The 22,201-nt window shown below is 38.4% G+C and overlaps 1 protein-coding gene across 1 annotated transcript in view; it reads right to left on the bottom strand.

Annotated features, from left to right (window-relative positions):
- Positions 1 to 15,774, bottom strand: part of LOC126354125 (zinc transporter 9) — a 186,063-nt gene extending 170,289 nt beyond the window's left edge. Inside the window, exons 1-5 of the mRNA XM_050003521.1 lie at positions 15,350 to 15,774; positions 15,069 to 15,199; positions 14,584 to 14,856; positions 4,381 to 4,570; positions 4,165 to 4,247 (exon numbers count right to left, since the gene is read on the bottom strand). Coding sequence (XP_049859478.1) covers positions 4,165 to 4,247; positions 4,381 to 4,570; positions 14,584 to 14,856; positions 15,069 to 15,165 — 643 coding nt within the window. The 5' untranslated portion in view covers positions 15,166 to 15,199; positions 15,350 to 15,774. The remainder of the gene's footprint in view (positions 1 to 4,164; positions 4,248 to 4,380; positions 4,571 to 14,583; positions 14,857 to 15,068; positions 15,200 to 15,349) is intronic.
- Positions 15,775 to 22,201: the final 6,427 nt, after the last annotated feature.

Raw genomic sequence — 22,201 nt, 5'->3', positions numbered from 1 at the left:
ATTCCCCGTGATTGCCAATGTGTGCTCCTTCCGATTAGGGGCCCCTTTACAAGGGGCGCACCCACCTTAGGTGACGGTTTGCACCTCAGGTCACACCTCCCGAACACCTGACAGAGGGGCCAATCAGCAATTTGGGAAGGTAGCAGATCAGGCAATCACCTCTCTCTGGGCCTGGCTTCTACTAGGGGTTACATGCCAATCCTACCTGTTGACCCAGGGCTGGGAATTATGCATTACCCAGCCACCTGTCACATGTCAGTGACGTGGGCCAGCCTTCAGGAGCGCACAGGAAGGAAGAAGGGAAAGAGGAACCTCAAACACCAAAGCAGAGGAAGGATAGGAGAAGGTGATCATAGAAAGGAAAATGAACGCAAAACAGTGGTGACACTGTTCTTGTGTCAGCAATGGACAATGCGGAACATTGCCAATAACACCCCAGGAGATAAGGAGTAGCAAGAAGACAGACATGCAGCACGGAAGGAAAAAGATGCTGCAAAGGCTGGGGCCCCACAGTAGCCAAGCATGAACTCACCAAAGAGTGGCAAGCCCCCTGCAGGGATGCAGCCAAGGTGGTGAAGGGTTTACAACCACCAGGAAAGTTGCATGTAGCATGAAGTTAAGCTGCCAGAACACGAGCCAAAAGTGAACTCCAAGAGGTAACAGAGAAAAGGGATGCATCCCATTCTGGCAATCATAGGAGTCATTGGAGAAGGAGGCATACGATGGACGGTCATGCATGGCAGATAAATGGCATGCATATCTGCTGAGGAGAAAGTCACAGCAGTATGACAGCGGTAGTTTCGCAGCTTCTGCATGCAGACTCTCAAGCAGGCTAGTGTAAAGGTACCAGTTGCCAAACAGATGCCACAATGGTTGATAGTATTGAGATGATGGCATAAACAAAGCATCCATAGTCTACTTTCAAATGGACAAGGGACTAGTGGTTCAACATGCTCCCCAGGAAATACCACTGAGGACACAGGACACTGTGGGACTGCGCACAGCAGACTGCCAGGTAAGACATGTGGGAGGACCAAGAAACTTTTGTATCGAGCAAGTGCCCCAGGAAGATTGTAGTTTCATAAAATGGAAGAGTCACAGACCCAAAATGTAAAGACGTTGGAAGAAACCAATTTTGGCAGCAGAGATTCATATGAGCAGTTTTGTCAGGCGAAAATTAAAGACAATGTCGATGCTCCAAGGGTAAAGATGATCGAGAAATGGCTGAAGATGCTGCTCAATAAGACAGGTCCATGGGGAACTAAAATAGATGGCAAAATCAACAACAAGAAAGGAGGCGGAGAAGTTCAGCAGAAGACAGGCCATTAGACAGTTAATGGTGATAGTAAAGAAGACAATGCTCAGGACGGAGTCCTGAGAAGCACTGTTTATCTGTACGAATCTGTCCAACAATGCACAACCCATATGGACCTTGAAAACTCAGTCTTTTAAAAATTCCTGAAGCAAACTTGGCACGACCATGGAAGCCCCACACCTTTTTCAATAATAAACGGATTTACCGTAGTGAAGTACAGTACACGAACCATGACGAACCGTGGTGCAGCTGGGAGGGTCTTCGATCATTAGCCTATTCTGTTTAAGTTTCATAGCTGTTGACTGTGAAGATGATTGAGTCATTGTGAGAAAATCCCATGTGATTGCCAGTGTCTCTGATGGCATACTCTTTCCAACTGGGGGCACCCTTCAGAAGGGGGCACACCTGCCTTAGGTGATTGTTCACACTTCAGGTAACATCTGCCAAACACCTGACAGAGGGACCAATTGGCAATTTGGGAAGGTAGCAGCTCAGGCAATCGCACCTCTCTAGGCCTGACCTGTGCCAGGGGGTACATACAAACCCAATCTGTCAACCCAGGGCAGGAATTATGCGTTGAGAGAAGTGGAGCAGTAGCTAGAAGGAAGGTGTTTGTCCTTACTGGCTTAGGTACACATATGACAGTGGCTTCATGCCAGCATCTGGGAAACATGCCCTCTGCTGAGATGCAATTCCATGTATTAAGCAGAAAGTGCTTGCCTGCAAGGGGAAGGTGCTGCAACATCTGAATGTTAACAGCGTCTGGCCCTGGGACAGAGGATCAGGATGAACTGAGAGCATGAACTAGCTCCTCATAGCAAAGGCTGCACTGTACCACTCACTCATAATACTAAGAAGAGAAGGGTATCACCCGGGCCACTTCTGACAATTTCTGATGGAGGAAGGCAGGGCAATAGTGGGAGGAGCTTGGAATTTCCACAAAGTGGCTGCCCAAGATGGTGGAGATACAAGTAGGGTCTACACTGACACTGTCTGCTACAGTCAGGTCAGAAGCTGAGGAATAGATCTTGGTCCCAGAGAGTGATCAGAGGTTGGCCCGCATGACGGAAGAAGTAGCACAACTATTAAAAGAACAAGTGAATGAAATCCAGCTCTCTCTTTTGCTATCCCAAAGAATGCACCAACACTGTGCATGCAACTGTTCATAATGAAGGCAGTTTGCCACCATAGGATGTCAGTTAAAAATGCAGAGAGCACGTCTCTGTGCGTGTATTGCAATTGGTATATTCTAAATGCTCTAAAGGAATCTTGTATTTTCTGCTTTGCTTCGAGCAACTACAGTTACTACAGAACTTTTTTTTAATTTTTATTTACTAAAAAACAATGTTCTTAAATGATGCTTTCCCATGTAACAAGATTAAACTCAGTTTGCTAGTATTGCCAACAAGAAATATGAACGAAAGTCTTCAACTTGCATTTTCCAAACAAGTTTTAAAATTCAGTCCAAAAGTAGTATGTGCTTCACTGTAAAGACTAAAATATTAAGCACTGGCTTTTTCTGCAACAATGTCATAGATTCTATTAGCAGTGTAAAGTGACTGCAACAATGTTAATCCTCAGCCTTCCTCGCTGATGCACAATATAATTTTTTAAGTCCAGACATGTGATAGTGACAGACATGAACTGACTGCAAAAGGTGATGACATACTGAAAGCAAGACAAATTTAAAAACAAAAGGAAACAGTTGAATAGGAAAGGAAGGTGATTTCCAGAAAATGAAGCTGTTAAAAATTTACTTCTATATTCCAACCATCATTCTGATGTATGTACACAGAAAATGTGCAGCCTAACAAATATAACACACAATAATGAAGTTAATGAAAGCAGCAGGATTTATTTGTACTTGTCTGTATTGGGACGATGTTAAGGGGGAACAAAAAATATGAGGAACACCATATTTCTTGTCAATCGTGCAACTGTGCAGAAAATAGATACTATTTGCAAATCCTGAACAGCAACTATCCACCTATATTTTTCTCCCCAACAACTCCAGAGAACTAACAAGCAGTTTAATAACAGAAAACTGTATCAGGTGGCTAGAGCAAGAAACTGGCCAAGTATTTCTGAAGGAACCATACGACTACTCATTTTAAGCGATCTATGGTAACCATGTGTTGCCTACATTTGGATCACTTGATAGAAACAAGCTGTGCTTGCTGCTCCTGAGTCCAAGTCCAGTGTTTTATCCACTCAGCCATCTTGCTCAAGTCCAAATTAGTAATTTCTCGTATACACAATTAGATTCCTACCTAGCTTACAACTATCACATTTTTCATTCAGTTTATATTTTTGGTTAATGAACTGAGAAATTAGCCAAGGTACTATTCTCTTAACTTATCTGTAATGCTACAGACAAGAGAAAGTTTATAATATATAATATTTTATCAAAATATACATAAACCAAATATTTCTGCACCATTTCCACTGTTCTGAATAGGCCATAATTCAAGTGTGTTCTGTTCTGTGTGTAAGATGTTTGGAAAACTATCAATGAACTGTGGGATTTAAAGACAAACTTACAGCAATCAACTTCACTTTTTATCTTTTGCTGAATTACTACATTCCCAATCAATGTTCATCATGTATATAATCTATGTAGATAGAATTTGGAAGTAACATAACATATATTGTACTTCAGACATTGTCCATAACTTTACACTAGAAATTCCACTACTATTGATTTCATAAGCATGCACTTTCAGTTATCCATTCAGAAATGCTCACACACAATGTGTACTCTCACAAAACAGGAAATTCCTCATAAAATCCTTATTTTACAAATCATGTTTCACGAGCCTATCCTACAGACAAATAATTCATATACTTACTTTGCTGATATCTTTTCCTTTCATTTTCTCGGATCATAAGTTCATGTAGAAGTTGTTCCTTTGATCCCCAAACTTCCAGTGCTCTGTCAATAGAGTATTGAAATATAACTGGTAATGATTTACAGATGACTAGTAAAATTTGCACATCATACTTTTATTTCTAATAAGACAAAAACTGAGAAAGAAAGAATTACAATAAAGCATGAAATACCTTACTTTGCCTCTACATCTTTCCTCCAATAAACAGTAATTGGAGGTTCATTCTCATATGGTGATCTCCGTTTTGTCTTTCGCAGACCCTCAAGATCGGATGGTTTCAAAAGGAAATCTGCCATTGCTCTGACAGGTGTTATGAAGTTTCGTTCTACTGATGTTGCAGTAACATCTACACGCTGTCGTTTCTTCACTGTAAATTAAATAGGTGCAACATTGTTTTAAAATCATAGCCCTAAACCATATTCAACCTTTTAATCAACTATGTATTTATTTACACACAAAATAACACCCTGGCTACAATAATTTTACATAGGTCATTCCATGTCAATTAAGACATTAACTATCTTACTCAGCATCTCAGATATTGATGAAACCTGGCTTATTTCTTCACCTTACCCAAATCAAATTTCAGCAATTTACCTGACTTCACTTTCATTTTATGGCACTTCAAAGTTTTGAAGTTTTGGTTTTTAACATAGCAAGAGCACAAAGTTTTTCTAATATTCTGAAAATAAATTATAGTTTTTCGTTTATCATCCAGAATATAAAAAATATTTGGTTGTGCTATACCCAACAGTATAAGGATTGTAAATAAAATGACCTAATACTTTTTCAGTAGCACACAAAGGCAGAAAAACATTAGGATAAACCAGAGCATCCGTTACCATCTGGCAAGCTTTCACCAATGGTATCATAAAAATCCCCCAGATGCAACAAAAACATGATTTCAAGGTGGCACCAATAACCTTAGACCTTTGAATGGCACAAGAATTATAACCACCAGGTACAAAATCGTACAAATTCTTTGAAATAAATATTGTGGGAAAGTAGGAGTTTTGGGTAGGGACAAGCTAAAGTCTAACAGAACTCCAAAATCAAATGAACCGGTAGATCAGAGATGTTGTACTTTAACACATACAAGAAACACAAGTTTAAAAAGTCTAATTATTTAACATACAGAATGTTACATGGTTAGCCTTACAAAATTATTTTATTTATATTGTGTTTTAACTTTGTTTGTTATATTAAAAATACAGTTAAATAACATTTAACTTCCATAAAAAACTAACTTGATGTGAATCATAATGACTGTAAAGTACAACTTTTTCTGTTTTCGAAGCATGCAGAAATTTAGAGATTTTCATAATTTCTCAGTTCTTTTCTCTCCTAAATTATTTCTTAATTTTGACCAAAGAAGCCTGTAGATGAAGAAGATTCTCTCTTTAAGTAAAGTGCTAACAGGCAAGAAATGACATTCTTCACAAAAGTAACAAATCCTGTTGTTTTCTTTTTTTCCCCTGTTTTCAGCTCCGTTGCTGTTCACCAACAGTTTGGAAGGAACTGTATTACAACTGCAATGGAAAACACTGCGGCAGAAAAATAACCAGAATCAGCTATCCTAAAAGGCATAATATACGCAATCTAGTATGGATGCATCTCTATGAGCCAATTTTCCACAAATTCTTTTTGTTCTGTAATGAATCTTCTCCATCCGAATCTCAGGTTTAACACATTAGCAAGATAGTGAAAGGAATTTACTGCTTGTTCCCTACAGTTCTTTTTTCATTACATTCTGATACTGTCTAGAAGATCTATCCATAGTTCGACAGCTTCTGCAATATTTGTGCTGTTTGCTCAAAGGAGGCTCAGGACCTGAGAAACCTACGACAGCTGTCAGAGAAGATGAGTTCCATCTTCATAAATTACAATGTTATCCAAGATTTTGCTTATGTTACCAGGGACTTCTTCAGGGTGCGCTGTTACAAATTTTACTTGCTCGCCAAAACTCTTCTGTTCCTCTGGCATATGGCGTATCTTTACTTTCCGAAATACCCTCTTATAACTTTTCGCACTTCTTATTCCTGTTAGCCGTTTATTTCCACTTTAATAACCTGAACCTACAGTTTTCGCTAATAATTATAACAACACTGGTCATTCGCACACCCAACCACATAAACAGCGATTGGCATTCACCCAGTTTGGTTTATTCAGCTCAGCTTGTATAGCTCCGTTCTCTTTTGTCTGTGGAAAGATTATTCATTTCTTGATATTATGGGAATTCCCCTGGCAGAGACATCAGGTACACCATGCATGTATTCAAAAATCAACTTATTCGTTCAGAAATCAACTTAGTATGTGTTCAAAAATGTTAAAAAACAAGCAGGGATGTGTTTCACAATCATATGAATAATCAATGGACCAATGTGTGCTCAATGCTAGGCACTTTATGAAACAAGGTTTTTTCTTCAGGAATACGAACTTTGTGCCACCTGATATTGCCACCCAGGGCACATACCTTGGTTTGGCCCTCTCTAGATCTGGGCCTGGGAGAAGAACATGTCATAAGAAGCTCCTGTGAAATTAACAGTGTGGGTGGCTTTTAACTGCAGTTCTTAAACATCAGTAATTTATAAGGACTAATATTAAAGGAATTAATACACTCTGAAATATTAAATATTTTAAAATTTATGGTTTATACAGCTGAATAACACAATTCCAATGTTAGTTTAAAAACAGTTCCTGACATTTTACAAAATTCCTGAAATTCTCCAAGATTTCCTTGATCTTTCCAGGTAAAATGTAATTTCCTCAAAATTCCAGGTTTTTCAGACAAATCATCAACCTGCATTTCTGGATTCCAACCCTCCTTTCACATCAACCTTAATGTTTTCAGATTCCACCAATCCCTCACAAACATGGTACTGTAGAACACATCTTCATGGCCAAAGCATCTGAGAACCACCCTCGCTTCCCTCCACAAGATACTTTTTAGTGTGAAACCCTAACTACATACATCACATCTCCAAAATAGAAATTCTTGTCCTCCAACATCTGGAAGATCATTCCAGACATGACTCCTGTAAACTGTCCAATCTGTTGACATCTTACTCCCACCTACAAGCACCACTACCCATCAATACCCGTTTACCCATAAGGAAGCCACTCACTCATAGCTCCCAGATCTTGACCAGTTCGCCTTTTCAATTTGCAACATCTTCCAAATCTAGAACCCAGACAAACGCAAAAAACTTTTTCAACAGAAATGGAAATCTCACAGTGGTTTCAGTCCTATCGTAAGGTCTCACCTTTGGCCCCACGCCCAAGTTTAATCACGGACTCATCAAAGACCTACTCTCCTCTCAATTCCTAAAGTGGATACATTATTTTATTACCAGTCCTTCCAACTAACGCTAGTCTAATACCAACGTTAAACCTTGTCCCTCCCAGTTCATACCACCATTCACAACTATTACCATCTCACCCCCACCACCACACCACTCCTGGTCACCTTCTAGGAATTCGTTACCTCCAACGTGGCTTCACTATCCTTTCTTAGGTCTCCTCCAAGAACACTAACCTCTTATCAGAAAAAACATAACCCAACCTAATCATCCTCCCTGCAGACAAAGAAAGGCTTCCACCAACTGTCCGACTCCTCCACCTACAAGGCTCTACCACAGTGAGCTCATCCCAGAAGTCCAACATAACCTATAATCCCTACTGAAATCCTTGTGGCCCTTCCCAGAACCTCTCCCCAAATCCACTTCCCTCCTCACCCATATACAACCCACACACCCACTTCCTACATGTTCCCAACAATCCACAAACCCTACAGTCCAGGGCAACCCACTGTAGCTGGTTATTGTGCTCCTACTGAAAGAATTTCTGCTCTTGTTGACCAACGTTTGTATCCATCTGCCTAACACACAACCTCTCAGACTGAAGATACTAACCACTTCCTTTTCTATGATCCCCACCCCTCTATCTTCTCGATTCCTCTCACTGTTGGTGCTACCTCCTTATATACCAATGTCTCTCATGCACTTGGCCTTGCCACCACTGAACACTACCTCTTCCAATGTTCTACTGACTCTAAACCCATTACCTCATTCTTGACATTCCCTACCAACTATATGCTGACACACAGCTACATCTCCTTCGAGGGGAAGGTTTATAAACATGGCACTGCATGACACATTCCACTGCAAATCTCTTTATGAACCATACAGGGGGAATTTCCTAGGCTCTCAAAGCCCCAAAACCACTGTCTGGTTCAGATTCAGCAACGAAATCTTCATGTTCTGGGCTGCGGGCCAAGCCAACCTATCTCCACTCCACACAACCTTAACACCTTCTTCCCATCTGCCTTACCTAGTCATCCTCACCCCAATGTGTAACCTTCCTGGAAGTTGACCTCAACCTCCGATAACTCCCTCCACACCTCCGTTCATGTTAAGTGCACTAGGCACCAACAGTACCTCCATTTCAATTGCTGTAATCCCTTCCACACCAAAAGATCAGTCCCCCATCTGTGTGTGGACAGCGTATCTGCAGTGGTGAGAAATCCTTTGCCCAGTACGCTGAAGCTCTCACAAGTGCCTTCCGGTCATGCAGTACCCCCCTTATATTCAAGATCCTTCACACCTCTCCTAAAGTTGTATTCATTCACCCACCTCCACACAGTAAACATACTCATCCTTCCCTATGCCACTTCTGACCCCCGACCACAAGATCATAACCCTACCACAACCCTCCTGGCCTCAATGTCCATTAACCCACTGTCCCCACACCCTCCACCCAACAGTTACCTCTTCCTCCCAATTCACATCACCTTCAATGTGCACCTAATCTATTGGTATTAGTACCCACATGTCATATACCTAGCATACGCACCTGCCATCCCTCCCTCCCACATTCCTTGTCAGCAAACCGCGTGTGTGTGTGCGTGTGTGTGTACTCTAACTCAAAGGATTTATTCTGAGAGCTAGCAAGTTTTCTATCTCTTTTGTTTGTGCCAGTCGACAGCTCAATGCTTCAGCTATTTCACGAGTAGTCTCCGTAACTCCTAAATTATTTACATAAAACCACGGAAATATACTTACCAACCAATGTCAGCCAACGTATAAATCTAGCATTCTAATGACAGCACAAACAATACGTCTTCAACACAATCTCTCCTGACAACAAGCCTAGAGCTCTATGAATCTACTGCACATAATCACCATCATTAAAATATCTCACTAATAAATTCTTCCAATATTAATATCCCGGACAGCACTCGCAGATCCCAGTACCACTAACACCACTCACAGACAAATCACAAATATCCCACACTAGAGCCCTCTCCAAACATAATACACTGCAACTATGCCACATACCACGTAACACAGTTATGCCACAGGTCAAAGCAGATGAGTGGTATCACATGTCCAGGTTGATCCGAAAACTCTATATTTACATTTGTGGGTTTTATTTTGAAAACAATACAGTCCTGCATCACACTTAATATAATAAAGGGAATGTGATAATCCCTACAATATTTGCGCCAAAATCATCTTCAGAACAAGGAGTATAATCTAGGAAGATAAAATTAGTGAGGTGTTTGTTCTTTTCTGATTTTTTGTCACTTTTTTTACAGTGTGTCTTACAAAATCTGTTGTTGGTAGAATATTTGCTCAAACAATTATATGGAAATTTTTGATTTCCTCCATTACCATTGTTTTAGCACAATTTGTTTTTTTTTTTCAAAACCTTGGTATGTTGGATATGCTCAATTCAAAAACAAAAGTTTCTGCTTAAAATGACTTGAACTATATACAAAGCAGTTAAGAAATTAGTGCCAGTTGAACAAGTTTGTTACAAGTTTTATCTGCTTAAAATTTGTTTTGTCGCATAACCCAGTATCTACGACATTACCTGCTGCCACTTCATCGTTCATTAACCATGCCAACTGCCATTTGTTCCTCAGTTTTTAAATAATGTATAATTTATGAAGAATGATAATATTGGGAGCTTCAATTAAGTCTCACCGTTCACAAAGTTGGGTAGTAGTAGTGCTAATGCAGCATAGCACACCGCACACAAGAGTTATTTAACAATAGAAACAGAAGGCTTTCAGATCCGTGTGTGACTTTTTGAGTGGGGCAAAAAGAATATACATATTCTGTGCCTGAAACACATTGGGCTTCATCACTTGCAAGAAGTGGCACCCTTCTGCTTTCCTCTCAAGAAATTTGCTGCAAAAAGCCATCATTTAAGCATATGCTCTGCTGGAAATGATGTGAGGAGACTAGTTTCAATGATCCAAAGACAACAATTTTGACATGAATAACTAATTGCATCCCGGTCAGCGTGGTATACAATGAGCTGCTGCAACCAGGTCAAGCAGTGAATGCTGGATGCTACGAAGCACAATTACTCAATTTGAATTGTTCACATAAAGACAAATGCCCACAATACGCTCAGAGATATGTCAGAGTCATTCTCCTTCATGACAATGCCAAACCATATGCCGTAAGCCAAGTGAAGGGAATTCGAGGAGGAGGAGGATGAGATTAGTATTTAACATTCCGTCAACAACTAAGTCATTAGAGATGTAGCACAATCTCGGAGCAGAGAAGAAAGTAAGCCATGCCATTTCAAAGGAACCACTCTGACATTTGCCTGAAGTGAATTACGAAAATCATGGAAAACCTAAATCAGGATAGCCAGGCACAGGTTTGAACCATTGTCCTTCCGAAATCAAGTACAGTGCGCCAATAGCAGAGCTATCTCGTTTGGTAAGGGATTTCTATCTCGATTACCTCTGTGTACCAGGGATCATTTCACACGATAAATGGTAATGATGTGTAATCATTTACATCACAAATTATGTTTACATGCTAACATTTCTGATGGGGTGGTATAAAAAAAAAAAAAAAAATTACAATGCAAGTTTGTAATTCCTACCACCACCTCTTACACATTACGAAGATAGAAATCTATGTACTGTCAAGGAGAAACTTTCAGTTTGTTTTAAAATTTTATATCACTGTCTGTCAGACATTTTGTATCACTGGACAAGTGACCAAATATTTTGTTGCAGAATTGAGCACCTCTTTTTGTGGTAAGACAGTATTAATGTGGGGTAATGAATGTCACCTTTGGTACGTTACTGTTCCTTTTGAACTGTAGTAGATTACTTGCAACAAACTTCACGAGGGAGTAAATATACTGTGAAGCAGCAGTCAGACTGTCCAGCTCCATAAACAGAACTCTACAAGATGATCGTGGGTGAGCACCACATATTATTCTTACACTAATTTTTGAGCAATGAAGACTCATCCTTAAGAGGCAAAGAACATTATTCCATATGACATTACTGAATTAAAATATAAAAAGTTCGTCAATTTATTTATATGTTTCTCACCAAGATTTGCAATAATTCTAAATACAAATGTGACCGAAGTAAGTTGTTTTTGGAGTTTCAAAAAGTGATTTCTCTGGGCTAAATTCTCATCAATAGAGACACCTAGAATTTTGAATTTCCAACCCTATTTATTATTTCCTCACATTGCCTGAAACTCATCACTGGTGTAGTACCCCTAGATGTGCAAATCTGAATATACTGTGTCTTTTTAAAATTCAGGATGACACCATTCAGAGAAAACCAGTCAATGATGCTTTTAAGGACATTGTTTACCATTTCTGTATGTATGCTGGAAGTAATTACAATACTTTTGTCATCCCCAAAAAGAATTAATTCTGCTTGTATATTAGATGGAAAATCATTTAAATATATGAGGAACAATAGTGGATCTAAGACCGAGCCTTAGCGAATGCCATACGTGATTTCTTCCTAATCAGGATTATGTCCCCCGACTACATTGCCTGAACCTCTAGGCACAATTTTCAGTACTCTTTTGGTTAGATACGACATTACCTATTAGTTGGCTGTACAATCAAAATCATAAAACATCAATTTATCTATGAAATACTGTGATCCACACAGCCAAATGCCTTAGACAGGTCATAGAAAATACCAATTGGCACTGTTTTATTATTTAATACTTATAAAAGTTTGTCAGTGAACATGTAAATGGCATTCTGAGTAGAACAACTCTCCTGAAACCCAAGCTGTGATTTGAAGAGGATGTTGTTGCTAAGGTGAGAGATAACTCTAGAATACATCACCTTCTCAACAAATTTGGAAAATGATGTCAGCAGTGAAACAGATCTGTAGTTATTGATCTCTCTCGTATCACCTTTCTTGAAGTGTTGAGCGATAGGGTATTTCAGTCTCTCTGGAAAATTGCCTTGAGTGAGTGATGCATTATATATATATATATATATTTCTTTTTTTTGAGAGAGAGAGAGAGAGAGAGAGAGAGAGAGAGAGAGAGAGAGAGAGAGAGAGAGAGAGACTGCATGATTGTCTTAACTTCAAGAGAAGGTGGTGATACATTAGTATGACTGAATTTTTTGGGGGTTATTTATTGGATCTATTGCTGTGATTTCTCTCTTTAACTGTTTATTCATCACTTTCTACTATATTTAAGAAATGGTTATTAAATATATTTGCTACCTGTGGCTCATCATTTACAGCCCCTCCATTTAGTTCAATATTGATGTTATCCTGTTCTGTCATTAATTGTCCCATCTTTTGTTTCACCACATTCCATATTGTCTGCTGTCAGAATTACTGATTTCTAACATTATGTGCATATTCTCTGATATTTTTTTAATAATCTTTCCTTGTAATTTTGACTACTGCAGAAATTCTCTACTTGTTTGTGCCAACAAAAACATTTTCCTTTCACAAGATACTTTAATCCCTCTTGTGATCCATGGTTTTCTTACCTGGCTGTTGCTGCCCTATCTTATATTATATGGAAACATATTTTCAAATAATGATATTAATTTATCACTGAATAGAGTTTATATCAGCATTAGGTTCATTATAAATTTCATCCCTAGTGACCCAATGTAAACTATTCTTAAAAACATTTTTCTTGGATTTGTCAACTGTTCTAACTGATTTTCACTGTGGAGTATCCACACTGTTTGGCACTGTGTTATTTATCCTGACAAATTGCGCATCATGATTAGAGAGAGCATTTGTTACCCAGCAAACAGTTTTTTCTTGCATCGAGTTTCACAAAAGAAACTATTTTCAAAAAGGGTCCTACTGTCATTATCCACCTGTGCTGTAATGTTAGTTACTGAGATCAAATTGTAGTATACAAGCAAGGTTTCCTGATCATTTTTCCTATCACAGTCCATTAGGAAATGTACACTGAAGTTAGCACAGACATAACTTGTTGCTGTCTGACATAGCACAGTAAGGTATCCACACCCAGTTTAAAATTTCCCGGCGGCGATCTATATACATTTACAATTAAAAATGGTTCAAATGGCTCTGAGCACAATGGAACTTAACATCTGAGGTCATCAGTCCCCTAGACTTAGAACTAATTAAACCTAACTAACCTAAGGACATCACACACATCCATGCCCGAAGCAGGATTCAAACCTGCGACTGTAGCAGTTGCACGGTTCCAGACTGAAGCACCTAGAACAGCTCGGCCACTATGGTCGGCTACAATTAAAAGAACTATCTTTCAGTGTTATTTCACATTACCCCTTTTCATTACATCTGTTTAGTCCATGCAATACTGACTTTCTGAAAAACACTTCACAACTTTCAACAAGCTCAAAAACTGGCTACTTGAGAGGATCAGCACAAAAGATCATGATTTATTGCATTGCAGATGGCATTTGTTACCTAAATAATGGGGAAGGATGGTAGCTGCCAAAGAAACTGCTTTCAACAAATTATCTTACAACATTCTAATAAAACAAACATGCTGCCTGTACCATCACACAATAAGAATTAATTCAAGTACCTGAGAACACATAATAAAAAACACAAAAAAATCTAAAAACATAATTTTTTAAAAATGTTTTAAGAATAACATATTTAGTACGACGACTGCAAGGAAACCGACTTTCCAATGTAGCAAGATAAATGGTGAATGAATTTTGTTTTTCCATGTGACAGTCCAAGCTTCAAGGCTTGTTTTGGAAAACAAACAGATTTCAACCATTATCCATTTCTCTTTACGTAATATTCAAAGTAACAAATTATGTTTTTACAATTTACAATACCAAAATGTAAGTAGGCTATACATTTTTGTGAAAATGATAAATAAAAAATCTGAAACTTATGTAGACAGTATTAGTAAATGTCACTTTGCACTATCATGGTGTGAAGAATATCAAAGCTAAAAAATTTGAAATGCTATAATATGGAAATAGACAGATAAGCTATCATGTGGTATGGGTACACATCCCTGTATGGAGAACAGACAAGCTGCACCCAGATCTCAGAGATGGTTTGGTTGACTTGACATAGAATAACCCAAGAATAGGCTAGCATTATACCTTTATTTGCAATTGCGTCCTTAATGGCTTCTGAGGTGTTCTTTTTTCCTTCATCTTTCCCTTTACTATGGGTGTCCAATTCTGTCTGTGCATTAGAGACAGATTCACCTCTAGTTGTAGAATCAGTTGACAAGAACTGCCAACACAGGGCGTTAAATTTCCATTTGAAACACCCATCTTGTTTAGGAATGATATGGTTCTCTATACATTTAATGCCGCAACAATTATTTGCAGATGGTGAATTCCTACTAAAAAAGCTCCTACCATGACATCCTGTAACAATCCACTTCAGTTACCACAAATCTGGAGTATGCCTTATACACACGTTACAAATTATGCCTTGAACACAACATAACCACTAATTATCAAGCACAAATAAATACACAATAAACGGAAACACAAACAGACCTGTTTACTTGCAAGTAATGATTGATGAATAATTTCAGGTCAGACAAGACTGAGTTTCACTAAAAAAATATTCTTACCATGCTTATTCAACAGTAACTGCTCAAAAGTTCTGTATGTATGTTTCGCAACAGGCCTGTGGCGAAGGAAAGTGCACGAAGCTGACTTCAATAACATTGCTCTAGGGCACACCCCGACTTTAAACTACAATCTGAAAAGGAAACAGTGCCCACCAACCGTGTAATTTTAACCAACCAACAATCGGCAACATCAAGATGTATGTCACAATTTTTCAGCTTATACAAATAAGTTACGGAAAAAAAAAACTTACTCTCAATTTCTGAACAATTTGTTTACTTACCATCTAGGTACCCGTGTTTACTTCGTTACGTAGGTAGCAAATATACAACAACGCTGTACTAAAAGCAATTTTTTCTGTTCACCCTTAAACCGAACATGTTTTCATTACTGCCGAAGTCTGAAAGATGCATTTAATATTTGCAATACGGGACGCCGACCGTCTGTAATTTCTTGATATGGTGGCAATTCTTGTAAGGTTGTGGTGAAAATGTCTGACTACACCAATGCGTTAACTTAATTTATCGACAGAAATTTGCAAGAATTGTCTGCTATACGTCATACTATGTTGCAGCAGAATCCCTCTATCTTCAGCTATAATACTGTCACTTCAGACCAAAGATGTTCGAAATAGATTTTGAAGATGCAATCGCTGTAAAGCACTGTTGAGCCTTGCACACACCGGCGCAGCGTCATATCTGATATGCCACACGATTGAAAGGTTTGATGCATTTTGGCACCAGTAATCGTTTCTACACTCGCGATCAGAATTCCTACCAGAACAGCTTTCGTGATTTGATTTTTTTATTAATCCCAGAAATCTTGCTGGTGAGGCAGATTCACACTGGCCAATATGGTTTGTTCGGTTTGAGATATAACGGGACCAAACTACAGGAAAATGATAATTCTCGCTACATAGTCATCATTCTAGTACATCTTATTACATATCATTATACAAATAAATACATTATCAGTTCCATTATATATTAAATGCAGCTTAAGTACAGAAGTACACACATATTCTTCCAGTTTCAGGTTGCGCATATGGTGTACCTAGATTTTTCATCACTGCAAAAGTATATTATGATTATGGAGTTATGGTACTCTTATTTTCCAATAATTAGGGATTCCTCTGTCATCATTCATGTCCTTCAGTATGCTTTGAAGATATTCGTTTACAGGCAGTTTTTTCTGGTACTATATATGTGGAACTCATTCTCACAGTAAATTTTGTTAAAGTCTCGCGTTGTGAACAGTTTTATTTAATAACTTCAATCACATTTAAATATCTCTGTCTTACCACACATGGATTGTTTTGTGTCCTTTGCCGCAATGGAAATTTATTATCGTTGTTAAGCATTATTCTGTAGAGTTCTAATAAACAAATGTGTTTCTTTACCTACGAAAAACTTGTGGTCATTCCTAAATAACAAAACGGGTTACAGGCCCAGGTGTGCTATTGTGCAATTATATAAAGGAAATGAAAAATCACAACTTGTAAGTTTCGTATGTAAATGAAGTGTAAATTCTGAAAATAGCTTATTGTGACTTTCGTATGTTGGTGTAACTTTTGGAGTGAAATACGACTACAGATTTGACAAGAGTAATAAGCATTAGTTTAGTGAGAGGGCAATAAATCTGGAACACATGGAAATACAAAGCAGAGGTCTGTCTATGTGGTATTCCTGGAGCGCTTGATGTTATCGAAGGTAAGTTAGTTAAACCCACAGAACATGTGGAAGATGCTCAAGTCAAATAGACATATAAGAAAGCTCTAAATAATTATCTTAAGGCTGACAGCAACGCTTTATTTTTATTGATTACGAATGTGACAAAGGAAACATTGCATAAAATAATGTATCTTAATACATCTCAAGAAGTATGGACAGAATAAATTGCATAATTATATGATGGTGTTTCCGAAGATAAGGTGTATGACCTTTTTTTTACAATTTTTTTTGATATGTGAAACATTATAGTGATGCTGAAGCAACTCATATATCGAAGCTGAAAAACGTGTGGAATGATTTAAAGCAAGAAATGACCAAAGATACAGAAAATAATCCAGAACTAAACGACTTATTTTCAAACTGTAAAATTTTAGGCACACTACCAGACGAGTATTTTTCTTTTAACTCAAGTTGGATACTTATATTCGAAAACAATAGGACTGTTGATAACTTGACAACCCAACTTTGGGCATATGAGAAAGCTTTGTTGAATAAAGGAGACTCACATAAGAGACTCTTATATGTAACTTACTGAAACAGTCTTCTAAACAACCTCAGAGGAAAAAGGAAGTTGTCTGTCACTATTGTAAGTAATCATGTGATCAAGAAATGCCGAAAGAGGATTGTGGATGGTCGACCATAAAAGTCTCAGAAAAGCAATGTGCCAGAAACTGCTGAAACTTCAAATACAAACCTGGTTCTCTTCTCTGAGTCGTCTGTTGTTATGTCAGCTGAGTGTGATACTGGCAGCTGGTTTGTATCACCAATGCTGTCAATTTTTTCAAGACATTTGAAACATTTTCTACGATACACACAGTTACATTAGCAGATGGTGATACTGTTGATGCTGTTGGAAACGGCATAATAGAAATGGAAACGGAAGTGAAAGCAAAGTGGCACCAAATCACTCTGAGTGATGTATGGTACGTATCAAAAATTAAAAAGAACCTGTTTTCAGTCTTAGCAGCACAAGATAAAAATCAAAAAGTACATTTTTATCTACAAAATAAAGGTGTTATTTTAAAATTGGTGAAGTTGCAAAACTAATTGGTTACCGTTATCGTTATGGAGGACTGATAAAATTATGAAACATTTCTACTGAAGTAAATGAAATCAGTCGAGAAAATTTCCTACAATTGTACCATAACGATTTGGACATCAAAATAAGCAACTTTTGAAGATGTTAATTACCAAATCTTAGGCATAAAAGTGTGACTGGGTTATGAGTTCTGTGAAGATTGTATTTATGGCAAAACACATTGGCTTCCATTTAGAACACATAAGAGAGTTTTGAACTCAGAGAGCTGATTCACACAGATCTCTGTGGTTCTTTTAAAAAGTACAAGTCTGTGTATGGCAACTTTGTTTTATTCAAAGATGATTACAGTAAATTTCGAGCTGTTTACTTCGTCAAGGAAAAAAAGCTAAAGCAGTTTATAACTGAAACAAAGACTGCTGGATATACAATTAAAAACCTCTTAAGCGATAATGGAGGAGAATTCAACGATAAACAGACAAGGGAGATTTTGCAGAAGATGGCATAATCCAACATTTTACTATGCCATATACTCCACAGCAAAACTGATGCAGTGAAATTGAAAATCGCACACTTGTTGAAACAGTCAGGGCTATGATATATGTTTATGGAAACATTTCTCAGTCGTTTTGGACTGAAATGATACATTCTGTAGCATGCATTATGAATTGAATGAGGCCTACTAGTATTTTAGGAACGTCTCCATATGGAATATGGTATCCAAAGAACCCTGCCATGAAGCACCTACATGTAACTGGGTCAAAATGATATGTTCACATTTCAAAACAATTAAGGGCGAAAATGGATCGAAAAGCAGTAAAAGGGACTATGATTGGCTATGACAATGACGATGGTTATCGGATCTACTGTGAAGAAAGTTGACATTTAATGCAATCACAGGATGTTATTTTTGAAGAGAAAATCATGCAAAAGGAAAGTAAGTAGTTCCTGTGGTTCTTGATTTCCCCCATCAGAAGTCTCAAGACTTATCAGAAAGGCAAAGGTCCCGAGTTCGCGTCTCGGTCGGGCACACAGTTTTAATCTGCCAGGAAGTTTCATATCAGCGCATACTCCGCTGCAGAGTGAAAATCTCATTATGGAAACATCCCCCAAGCTGTGGCTAAGCCATGTCTCCGCAATATCCTTTCTTTCAGGAGTGCTAGTTCTGCAAGGTTCGCAGGAGAGCTTCTGTAAAGTTTGGAAGGTAGGAGACGAGATACTGGGAGAAGTAAAGCTGTGAGTACCGGGCGTGAGTCGTGCTTCGCTAGCTCAGATGGTAGAGCACTTGCCCGTGAAAGGCAAAGGTCTCGAGTTCAAGTCTCGGTCGGGCACACAGTTTTAATCTGGCAGGAAGTTTCGTATCAGCGCACACTCCGCTTCAGAGTGAAAATCTCACTCTGCAAACATCCCCCAGGCTGTGGCTAAGCCATGTCTCCGCAATATCCTTTCTTTCAGGAGTGCTAGTTCTGCAAGGTTCGCAGGAGAGCTTCTGTAAAGTTTGGAAGGTAGGAGACGAGATACTGGGAGAAGTAAAGCTGTGAGTACCGGGCGTGAGTCGTGCTTCGCTAGCTCAGATGGTAGAGCACTTGCCCGTGAAAGGCTAAGGTCTCGAGTTCAAGTCTCGGTCGGGCACACAGTTTTAATCTGGCAGGAAGTTTCGTATCAGCGCACACTCCGCTTCAGAGTGAAAATCTCACTCTGCAAACATCCCCCAGGCTGTGGCTAAGCCATGTTTCCGCAATATTCTTTCTTTCAGGAGTGCTAGTTCTGCAGGTTCGCAGGAGAGCTTCTGTAGAGTTTGGAAGGTAGGAGACGAGATACTGGCAAAAGTAAAGCTGTGAATCTCGGTCGGGCACACAGTATTAATCTGCCAGGAAGTTTCAACAAAGTCTTGGTTGCACTCTGTTGTGTCTGAGACATAAAATGCAGCCAAGACTAAAAAACAATATGTGATTGTGCATCACTGGCCACTGGCCTATATAAAGACATTCTGTCTGCTACTTTATTTTATTACCATGTTATGTTTTCATGGCAAATTACAAATGTTCCATGACATTTTGAATTTTTTTTCTGTTGTGTGTTCTTCAGCATGTGAGATCAGGTATTAGAAAGCAAAAATTTATTTACATTATTCAGTAATGGAACAGAGTTATTGTAACCTTCGAACAGTTTATTTATTTCCGTAACCTCCAGATAAATGGGACCGCTAACCTCTCAATAAAAATGTGATTTATATATAACCTTTCATAATTAACTGACTGTGATTCTAATTGGTAAATCTGGACGGCAGCAGTGCTGTGTCATGGCTCTGAAAAGTCATTCCAGATAAACTGAAAGTTCTTACCTCAATGATGTCGCCAGATAATGCATATATATCTGCTCCTGTAAGAAATTTTTCTGGCACAGCCCAGTGCAATGCTGGCCACTAGATTTGTCATGTATAAAAAGAAACAACTGATTTTTCTTTATGATAATCAGGATGACCATGGATAGGAGAAATTAATAAAATCTTTAAATTCAGATGAATGATTGTCAAAATTTATCTTTATAAGAAAAATTAAAAGATTTTTAAAAACATTTAGATGGGTTTTGATATAACGATAATACAAAATCAGTTGTTACAAATTATATATGTGCACAGCTAAAAATAATAATATTTTTCCTTTTACCTTATACTACGTCCCTCAGGCATTGCCATCATCAATCTCCACAACTGGCCCTAGTAATTCCATACCGGACATAAGTTCTCTCTGTGAGCTATACAACTAAACAACTGCTCTCTATGAGCGACCTGATCCCACCGCCTGACTGCAAGTTACAGCTGAAACTTCCTGGCAGATTAAAACTGTGTGCCAAACCGAGACTCGAACTCAGGACCTTTGCCTTTCGTGGACAAGTAGTAGCCAGAATTTTGTCTGTTATTAAAGTTCTAGTGGTTGTCATTCCTGGAGCGTCTATCGTCTTTGCTGTTAAAATAACGTGGTTGATCGTAATTACTGTATGCTTGTTGGCCTTGGTTATGTTGTGAAAAAGTTTTGTTTATGAAGGAATAATCTGATTGCTGAACTTCCAGAAGCTGTACCAGATCTCTAAATAACGAGATATTTTCTTTCCGCTGTCCTATTAAAAGTGACACTCTTAATGATCGTAGTAATTTTAAAATACATAATTGCATAAGTGCTGATTCACTGTATGGCTCACATAAACATTGGTTTTGCTGTACCACGTGTTCAAAAAATTGCGTGACTGGAAAGCTTTGAGTTCTCATAATTTGGTAAGCTAATTAACTGATCCTTGATTCTGCACTGTGTCGTCTTTGGCCAATACGCTGACAGAAAAGCATTCTGAAATTCTTCTACCGAGTAACATTGTCTCGCGATTGGTCTCAAACGAGTTCCTGGTTCGCATTCCAAACAACTGCAACTAAATTCAAGTTTATGTGTTACTGGCGAAGTCGGTGGAAAAGCAAAACTAAATTGTTGTATCCAGACCAAAGGGTGAATTTGTATTCTGTCATTTTTAAATGCTTTAAATTTCCTAACGAATAGAAAGTGCTCGTAATCAAAATTATCGTCTCTGAATGTCTGAGTAGGTTCAGAATTGTACGAGAATCTATTTGTCTGTGTCTGTTCGGAATCGAAGTCACTTACTCTTTGTAAATAACCTAAGTTATACTGGCTGTGTGAGTGTGACAAATTTTCAGAATGTGGAGTATGCTGTGACGTGTTGTCTGCTGTATGTTTTGGAATTCGGGTGTTTGATTGAATGAAACTGTTGACGTATCTTCTGATTTGGTGTCATTGTTATTTACGATAACGTCAGTACGACTGGCCAATTCATCAAATTTTTCAGTCAGTGTTTTTACCTGATCGTCGTTGTTAGTGTCACAAACATTAATTTGTGTTTTCATTTTATGTGTGGTTTTGCTTAAATTCTTAACATCTGCTTTAATGCCATAGGGATCCTGTATTAATTCCAATTGTTCAGGTCTGCTGGTCACTGTCTGAAAGTCTATTGTGTATTTATTTTCCGAAGTCTGAATATTAGTGTCTGTTTTTGATTTTAGGTTGGAGATTTCACCATGCAATTCAGTGTTCAACTGTTTGATAGTATTGATTTCGTCTGATACTGCTGTTGTCTACGTAAGTTTTTGCTTTCGTAAACAACTTACGCTTATCTTCCAGTCTCTGTGTAACAATTGTTTCCACTGCGGCGGCGCGGTTCTTTCCGTCCCTTTACGACGGACCGGCACCTACCTGTGAACACTGTGTCAGCAGATCATAAGTAGGAAAGCTGAGTGAACCCTACTGTACTTCGACGTGAACCAGGCTGCAATTAAAGTCACTAATCTACGTTTCGGGAGAAACAC

Source organism: Schistocerca gregaria, chromosome 3, assembly GCF_023897955.1.
Source record: "Schistocerca gregaria isolate iqSchGreg1 chromosome 3, iqSchGreg1.2, whole genome shotgun sequence".
NCBI lineage: Eukaryota > Metazoa > Arthropoda > Insecta > Orthoptera > Acrididae > Schistocerca > Schistocerca gregaria.
The sequence above is the reverse complement of the archived record's forward strand: the minus strand, read 5'-3'. Positions and strand labels throughout refer to the sequence as shown.